This window comes from Vidua macroura, chromosome 4 (genome assembly GCF_024509145.1).
Source record: "Vidua macroura isolate BioBank_ID:100142 chromosome 4, ASM2450914v1, whole genome shotgun sequence".
NCBI classification, from domain to species: Eukaryota; Metazoa; Chordata; class Aves; order Passeriformes; family Viduidae; genus Vidua; species Vidua macroura.
This window is the reverse complement of record NC_071574.1, coordinates 49444630-49454387: the sequence shown is the minus strand read 5'-3', so window position 1 is coordinate 49454387 and position 9758 is coordinate 49444630. Positions and strand designations below refer to the sequence as shown.

General features: G+C 38.1%; 1 protein-coding gene across 1 annotated transcript in view; it reads right to left on the bottom strand.

Moving 5' to 3' along the window:
* Window positions 1-921: 921 nt before the first annotated feature.
* KCTD8 (potassium channel tetramerization domain containing 8) overlaps window positions 922-9758 on the bottom strand; it is a 90594-nt gene continuing 81757 nt past the window's right edge. Inside the window, exon 2 of the mRNA XM_053975670.1 lies at window positions 922-2230. Coding sequence (XP_053831645.1) covers window positions 1770-2230 — 461 coding nt within the window. The 3' untranslated portion in view covers window positions 922-1769. The remainder of the gene's footprint in view (window positions 2231-9758) is intronic.

Below are 9758 nucleotides of genomic sequence, written 5' to 3'. Positions count from 1 at the left end.
CCCAGGTATGGTCCTTCAGGTTATTGAAATGTAGTCAAAATATGTTGAAGCCAACTAATTATCTGAATAGGAGAAAAACTAGCTCTAGATAGGTTAAGAAAAGAATTGGTAAATGAAGTTGCTTCTAAAAAACTCTTAGAAGTTTTTTAAAGTGGCCTTTTAGAGGACTAAAAAATAATACGGGTATCAGGATTAACCCTGGAAATTATAATACAAGAAATCATCTTTACTTTAGCTAAAACCATTTAAAAACCATAAATCATTCTAGCTAAACCATTTAAAATTACTATAAGATGTAAAACATCTCTTCTGACACAACTGTGCAGTTAGTGCTATAGAACATGTATGGAGATTAACCCTTCTAAATGTGGATGTGTACATTTGTGTGCTCACAGTAATAATTTGAAATCTGTAAGAACTCAGCAGCTCTTTTCTAAACTCCAGCAGTCCTTACCCATTTCAGCTGTGGCTGTCTGAACCACAGTTGTCTTCTTGGTGTTCCTGTAATGAGAAAGGAATTTATTTTCCTGTATCTGAGCTGAGATAACAGGTTTGCCATACAGAGCTGACTATTCACAGAAACTTTTAATTTGTAAATGTAGAACACTCTGCTGTGGTATTTTAAATTTTCTATTTCTAAGAAATAGAAATTTCTGCTTTCCACTCTCCTAGTAAAACCACTCAATTTTTTAGTTCATCCTCTGCTGCTTCTTAGCACAACTGTCTTTCTCTAAGGGTCTGTATGGCAGTTCCAATTAAACTGCACTACCCTAAATATTTTTCCCACTCTTGAAATATGTTTTTGTTTTGTTTTTTTATTTCCAGCAGACTAGTTACAAAAATATTGAACAAAAAGTAAAAACTTGCTTGATTCTATTTAAAAAGGAGAGGCAATAACAACAGCCAAGAAAATCTACTAGATGGTTCTTTTAATAAATACATTAAAGTCTCTTTTATTTTTCTCCATTTTTAGCGACTAACATAACAAAAACTTTCAGATCATCAAACCAGTTTTCACAATCTGCCATAAATTTGCATTTCACAGAAATAATCCTGACAAGCACTAATAGATGAACGTTGTTGGTGCAATAATAAAACAATATAAGGCATATTTACACCATCCTTACATACAGAACACTGTACACACAAAAAAATCACAGATCCAGAACAAAGTAAATTCAATCCCTTAGACATTTTACGTTTATAGGCTTGGTATCAAACAAGTAATTCTCCAAGCAACAGACAACCTCTTGTTCTTGTGTGATTTATTTGTAATATTGTGCTCATGCAAAATAGGTATTTGATTTATTGCATTAACATTGAGAGAATGTTGGGAATTAGTTCCAAAAACCAGTTCAATTGAATTTTAAACCCTGTTTGTCTTCATCCTTAGCAAGTCTGAGTAATTTTTAATGGTGACATAAAATGAGGTGTTAACTGATGATTGAGATTTTTCTTTGCTACGTTCCAAAATAATAATAAAGCTCAACTGACTGTGGTTCAAAAACCATCTTTCTTGACCATGCAATTTTTTTTCTTTGCTATTATGAAGTGGTTTAGATGAGACATCTTTTGCATTTTTGAAGTTTCTATCTTTTTATATATATTTTTTAAAGAAAAACACGTACTATCCAACATCCACTGTTCACAGAAAGAAATAAGCAGCAGGAATAGCTCTAGTGGCAGAGTCGGCCAGGAGGAGGACATCAGTAAGAGGCAATGTAACAAACATCAAATGCCTCAGAGATACGTCAGGAAAGAGTTGATTACTATAACCCATATTTCTGTAAGAGTTCAGACTGCCAGGGACGTTTGCGCTCTGGAAAGTAATCTGGAATGTGGATTTTTTTAAAATCTTGAATACATTTTCTCATTTCTTCCTCAACACTCAGCTTCTCACACACCTTCTTTTTGGAAAGATTTGTTTCTCTGGACTTGCTAATGAGAGTTTGAAAGAGTTCACTGTTCCTGCGTTTGTCTGGTGCTGGCATCCACTGCACCGGGGCCTTCTTAGATGGACGATCCAATGTCAGGGTATTTGGCTGGTGGGCTGTGGATGGCTGAGTGCTGGTGGCATTTTCTTGAGGGGTGCTTGCTTCTGAGTGGCTGTCACAGCTTGAGGTGGACAACTCATTACAGGAAGTCCCACTTTCACTGCCCTTGTCCAAAACTTTGTCGTGCTTCCTTTCTTCATGGTCTTGTTTGGGGGAAACGGTTCGCTGGGGGGGCCCTAATATAAAGCAGGAGAAAAAAAGCATTAAGCAAGCACTGCTTTACAAATAAAACTGATCAGATACCATATAGAAAAGCACGATTCAGAGTCTCAGCTGGCAAAAGTTGGTCTCATTTCCTTGTAGGCAACAAAACTATACCCAACTGGTACACAAATTGAAGGTCTGGTCCTCAAAATTCTCACTCCGAAAAATGGTTACAGCAAGAATAACTTCACTGCCTGCCTCAGAATCCAGGTAACGAAGCATGCACGATGCTCACAAATTAGCTGCACTGGAAATCCCTGCATGCAAGTTTAAATGAACTAGTTTCCTATTACACTGCAAGAAGTTAATTGTGATAAATTAGATTTGGTTGTATAAGGGAAATACTACTGTACAATTTGCAAGCTCTTCACTTGAATAAAAATATTCCAAGGATTTGATTTTAATTTTTTTTTTTTTGGAAGCTCTTAATTCACCTTCCCTGAACAGTGTACACATACTGTGCTTTGCAGATATCAAGTCTGCAGAAGCCCTAGACAGAAAAGGGAGTATTAAACCTAGGATAACAGAGAGATTGCTCACTGCTGACAGAGTCTTTAGGGTTTTGGGTTTTTTTATCCTATAATGATTTCACTGCACTTCTTACTGTCAGTTGTTACCCAGACTTGGTGCAATCTCAGAATTCAGCTGTACACCTCCTACTGCACAGGCTGGCAGGGAAAAGGAGGTTATGAAGTTACGGGTAAAGAGGCAGTCTGCCATGGCAGGGGAGTGGCCCACCAGCTTCTTGGCAGGCACTGCTCAGCAATTCACATGCCTGAAAATCAGACCTAGGCTCTTATTCCCCCCATATATCATTTTTGCTTTGAAGTCGTATGCAGAATATGAATGTGAAAATTAAGCCACTAAATCTGTACAAGCATTTTCAGTTTTGAAGACTTATTTCAAAATTCCAGCTGTGAAGTGAAATGATGCTATGCTGACATCATATAAACGTCACAATCTTAATTTAGGACTCTATCTAAAGATGACAGAAATATCTATGGAGTTTAAGGAACATTGGACGGGACCAAAGAGAAAAATTTCAAAGATGTTTAAGGATCTAAATGAAAACATAGAGTGGGGATTTAGTGGCAGGTGTGTGTTTGCTGCAAATCCTAAAAGTGTCCAAACATGTTGGGTATCTAAATATCTTATGAAAACTAGATTATCCCTACAGTTTATCCAGACACCACCAGCACCAGTTAACTGCCATTGCCAGTACCAAAACTCTGTTGACAGTTCTACCTTGGGTCACTGGGACAGAGTTGCAAGATTTTTGATTCACTTAGCATTTTGTTGTTCAGAATTACAAATTAGAAATGCAATTACAATTACAAAAAAGTGCAGAGCAATATGACCACCCCACCCAGTGGTCTTTTTGACAATGCAGTTTTGTGACTCAAAGGAACCTAAGAAGATTGCAGTATTTTATATGAGATGGATGTGGGGGAAAAAAAAACCAAAGCAAAGCAATACACAAAGGAAAAGAAAGATTAGTCTAACAATAGCAGCATTCAACAACCTGCTTTTCTTTTGTTTTAGCCAGCATCCCAAGGATGCTGTGTCCCATTTCTGTAATCCATCTACAGAAACCCATGAACAATCAAGAGCCAAAGAGAGACAACAATACTACAGGGCTTGTACTTACATTATGCAGAGTGAAAAACAGAAGCAATTTTCTACTTCATTATATTCAACTCAAATATTTAACACATGGCTGCAGCGATTTCCCTCCTCTTTCTCTTTCAGAAGTTTGATCACCTTCTTAAATAGATTTACATGCTTTCCTTCTATTGTTGTATCTAGCATTTAATTTCATACCTCAAACGATTATATGAATATGCTAACTTGAGAGTCAGCTGGCATTATGGAACTACTCTGGCTTTGCAGCATGCAATTATCAAACGGAGTCATTAATCAGACAGTGATTTCAGTATTGTTACTCTGATTCTCAGTAACATGATTAACATCCATATCTAATCTAGTTTATAATCTTGGCTTCTTCAAATATAACAACGCACTCTACAACTAAGAAATTAAAGCTTTTTGTTTGCAGTACTCAGTAGTCTTCAAATCTCTTTCCTGCCCATTTCTTTTGCTGCAACTTCATCTATCAAGATGTTATTTCTTGTTGGTTGCTCTGTACTTCTTTATTGGTACTCCTTGCTTCTCATGAACTCAAACCCACAATGTACTATGGATCTATTTCAGAAAAGCACATTGAAATACACCCTCAAGAATATAAAAAGATCGATTTCCTGCTATAAGATTATTCAGGAGCATGACAATAGGCAGGTATTTAAATACTTTTTTGGATCACAGCCCTGAGGTTCAGTATCTTACAGCAGTGAGCTCCATATGCTCCACTGAATCGCTGAAATTCATAATGACTTGAATCGAAACACAAGTTTCTCCCACACCTCTCCTTTTAAAAATTAACAAATCCTCCCTCACAAAGAATTCTTTATATGCCTATGCACTGATTTCTCAGTAGTGTGTTATTAACAGAAGCAACAGTTCTGCTAGAGGGGAGGTTTTTCTCACAGTATTTTCTGCCAGCTAAAACCCAATAGAATTTTAAAATATATATAGAAGGATATACAAGAGATTTGTTGAATTTTCAACATCAGGGATTATTTGATAAATTTAGCTACCTTTCTAATTGAAAAAACATATTGTTATTGCCCTTTCTGCTGCCACACTTTTCACTGTACTTCCTCAGCTATTCCAGGATAACACCAAAGACATTCAAGTAGTTCAGTCTACCTGAAACGACTTATTTTCCAGGAGTGCAGAATAGTTCTTAAAAACTCAGAGAAGGTATATTTGCTCCACTGTGCACACGGGATCATTTAGGCTGGAAAATAAGATCATCAAGTCTAATTCCTAACCTGACACTGCCAAGTCCACATGTAAGACTAAAAAAAATCACTGACTTGCAACCTGTCTCTCCTGCTCCTGCTTGTTCCAGGACCTCCACCAGCTGCTGGTTCCCCAGCTTGGAGAGGCTGAAGTGAGTCACTGCATCTCAGACCTCTCCAACTCATTCTCCTCTGCAAAGATATATCCTGTTGCCCTCTTCACTGCCTAGTTCTCCAAACAGCTCCCAGGTAGCACTTCTCCTCCAGGCAGTTCCAGTTGGCGCTTTTTCCTTTAATGCTCTTATATGGCTGCATCTCTCATAGAAAGTTAGAAAGTGAGCTAGCCCTTTACCTGGGCTTACTCATCACCTCCACTATGGTGATGTCATGGTTTAACCCCAGCCAGTAACCAAGTACCACGCAGCCACTTGCTCACTCCCCCAGGAGTAGGATCCAGGAGAGAATGAAAAAGGTAAAAGCCAGAGAACTCATGGGTTGAGATACAGACAGTTCAACAGGGAAAGCAAAAGCCGTGCACATGAGCAAAGCAAAACAAGGAATTAATTCCCTGCTTCCCATTGGCAATCAGATGTTCAGCCACCTCCAGGAAAGCAGGGCTCCATCACATGTAACGGTGACTTGGGAAGACAAATGCCATCATTTCCAATGCCCACCCCCTTCCTCTTTCTTCCCCCCACTTTATACAGTGAGCATGATCTCAAATGGTCTGGGATATCCCTTTGGTCAGTTTGGGTCACCTGTCCTGGCTGTGTCTCCTCCCAGCCTCCCACACACCCCCAGTCCCCTCACCAATGTGGCATTATGAAAAACAGAAACGGTCTTGGCTCTGTGTAAGCCCTGCTCAGCAATAACAAAACCATCTCTATGTTGTCAACCCTCTGTTCACCACAAATCCAAAACACAGTTCAAGCCATTGAGAGGAAAATTAACTCTACCCCAGCCAAAACCAGAACTAGATTCCAAAGTCTAATAAACTTGAAAGAATAGTTCAAAGACATTCTATGATCAGGAAGGCATATTACACTTTGACTGTATTTACTCCTCATCTGTGTTGCTCTCTGCACAGATTTTAGCCAACATTTCCTGAGAACCAACTAATAAAAGAATCACCCTCAATCGCTAGAAAATATGTATGGAAAATTATCTAGAAACTTATAAACTTAATTCTCTGAAGTGAAAATCTGCTTCTATCAGTTATGACAACCAAAACAGAAACCAGAAGAAATTCTCTCAGACTTCCAGTCAAACAGTAACTGAGCAACAGAGCTCCAGTCAGAGAAAGAACAGGCCAAAAACCACAGCAAATCATCCGGTGGCCAAAAATTATTGGTTGAAAATTGTAACCATGTATTTACATAAATTGCTGCAGATATTCATAAAGTGCAGTCTGAATAACTACTCAAAGATTTTTTTTTAGCTCTGTCTCCTGCATCAGAGAAAAATACCACACTGGAAACATTAAAAGTATAAAATAATGATATTCTGCTTATCTATATTTCAGTTTTTGTAGATACTTATTTTCTTAAATATTTGTACAACAGTCTTAAAACAAAAGAAATCATATTCAAGCACTGCTACCACAGAAGGACTTTGCCAAGAGATAAGCACAGATGGAGTGACAGGATGGCACTGACTCCAGGCCTGGTGGAAGAAGATCTGGTTAGCACATCCTGGGTAATGCATCCAGGCAAGAATTCCTGCTGGGGCAAACTGTGTAAAGGAGCAACTTCTCATATGCATATCACATCTGCATATCAAAGATCAGCCCAAGTTATGGGACGGATGGAACCTCTGACCACCAATAACCACCAAACCCCCCTGCCAAATATGCCTCCGTGGATACCCGGAGCTTGGACAGTAAGATAAGCCACCACGGTGGGAACTTGAGGTAAAATAAAGGTGGTTCCTCAGACTGAGGGGCAGGCTAACAAGGCTTGGGGAGAAGGATTCATCGCTAACAATGGGCAAAGAGAATGCAGAATTTGCAGGCCACAGGGCAAGCCAACTCAGTAATTATGTTGAAGTCATCTCCAACAGGGTAAAAGTTCTGGCAGGGAGGAGATTGTGACTGCCAACTCATGGCCCACCAATCCAAAAGAAGAGAAAGACTGAGTACGGGACTAAGTAGCATTAGAAGTGAGGAAATCATTTAACCAATAGAATAACAGAACTGTGCAGACAGTAAAAAGTTTTTAACCACCTTGGGACCCTCACCACCAAGAAGTCCAGGGCGAAGAAGGGCCAAAAGGATGATGCTGGATTTATGGGTGGCAACTATCTTCTGCGTGATCTCTCTCTCTCTCTCCCCCACCCCCCTTTTCTATTTATTTCTATCTCCCTACATCGCATTTAAATAAAATCTGTACTATTGACTTTGGCATATGGACTCATGTGCATCTTAATTCGGGCAGAGGCATCTCTCATCAGATCTTAACATGCTTGTAGCTCAGAAAGTGAACTACATCCTGGGCTGCATCCAAAGCAGCATGGGCAGCAGGGCCAGGGAGGGAATTGTGTCCCTCTGCTCTGGTGAAACCCCACCTGGAGTGCTATGCCCAGCTCTGGGGCCCCCAGCATGGGGGGAAGGAAGAGCATGGACCTACTGAAGCAAACTCAGAGGAGGCCTCAAGGATGATCAGACGGATGAAGAACATGAAGCACCTCTGCTAGGAAGTCAGGCTGGGAGAGTTAAGGTTGTTCAGCCTACAGAACTGAAGGTTCTGGGGAGACCTTTTGCAGCCTTCCAGTCCTAAAGGGTCTACAAGATAGAAGAGGAGATGCTTTTGAGTAGGGCCTGTTGCAATTTGACAAGGAATAATGATTTTAAACTAAAGAGGGTAAATTTAGACTAGGTATAACAAAGGAAATTTTTGTAGTGAGGGTGATGAGGCACTGGAATAGGTTGCCCAGAGAGATGATGGATGCCCCATCCCTGGAAACATTTAAGGTCAGGCTGGACTCTGAGCAATTCAATGTAATTGCAGGTGGGGTTGAACTAGATGGCCTTTAAAGATCCCTTTCAACCCAAATAACTCTTTAGGATTCTCCTTTCTTCAGTCAAATACCTGGTTTCCTGTATGCACAGTGTCAGATGCATGAATTAATTTCCTCACTCAGCTACTTTATTCCTACAGTGTCTGAAAGATATTTTTTTTTGTTTATAATTCAGTTTATTTTTACTGCAAAATGTAAAAAGTTGTGAACATATGTAAAGACTGCTGCAGTCAGTTATTTTAGTAACAACTGTGTTGAAATGAATAATGGAAAATCATAGTCTGGAGTACAATAGTTATAACTGGATGCTAGACATGTAGATGAGTTGAAGCTGATATAAAAATGGTCATTTGGGAAAAAACCATAACCAACACTTTATATGTATTCAATATGCACCACCTCAATCAAGAAGGATAAAATCTGCTAGAAACATGCTCTTACAGTTATTTCAGAAAATATGCATAAAAGAAGTGAAATTTGAGTTTCATAAAATTTGAGTTTTATGAATTCCCTTGCTAGCACCATAAAATAAAGCCTGTTTGTTGATTTAAGTAAAAAACCTAAAACAATTTAAAAAAAATCAAACTAACAAACCCAAAATCTTGAGTCATTCTGTGATATAATTTTAGTAAAAAAAAAAGTTCTGGAGGGTATTTTATCTTCATACTTTCCTGTTTCATCAAATGTACTTAAAAACCCAAACTCAGCACTACTTGATACAGTCTACTGAATTAATGAAATAATCCAGTTAGTTGAATCAGTTCGTTTGAAATGATATAGCCATAAACAAAACTAACTCCTGCATAAGCAACAAATGTTTTGTAAATACTTTATATGTATTGAGAAATTCAACAAACACCTTTAAGAACATTTTTTCTTTCAAGAATATCTTCAAAAAAATTGCAGCAAAATTGTTATCAAAATTATGATGTAAAATACTGAAACAGTAAATAAACTTCATTTTTCTAGTAGATTTTCAAAAAATGAAAATAGAAGGGCAACAGGGTTTTAAACTGACATTGTATGGGATGGTTCAGGAGCATAATAGCAATGAGAACAGAAGTTATTTTTATTTGTATCGGCAGAAGAAATTATATGTAATTCAACAATATTATTTGCAGTTTGATTCATAATTTTTGCATTATGTGATTTGTACATGACTTTGCTTAAAATGCAATATTTTCCACATTGTTTCACATAGTGAAAAGTCCTTATTTTTAGAGGCTACACAGGACCGTTAGTCTGGAACACAGATATATTAAACCCCTGAATGAATGGCTCCCCCACCTCCTCTCTCAAAATTATGTTATACACAGAGAGAATGTAAGATGAAACCTATTGCGTTTTATGATTTAATCTTTAGAATCTAAATAAAATTAACTATAATTAATATACAATTACAGAAAAGAATACTCATCTAATCTCACATTGATGGCTTACTCATCTAATATATCTGGGTTTTTTACTACCTTTCACCAAGACTGGAAGTATTACACGACACTGAAAGCTTAGAGAGAAGTCACCTGTGAAATCTGATGACAGATTATGGCTACTGTGGGAACACTTTCATTACCATAACTTTGAGTACTTAATATCACACTTCAATGGTAAATGATTACCTTTA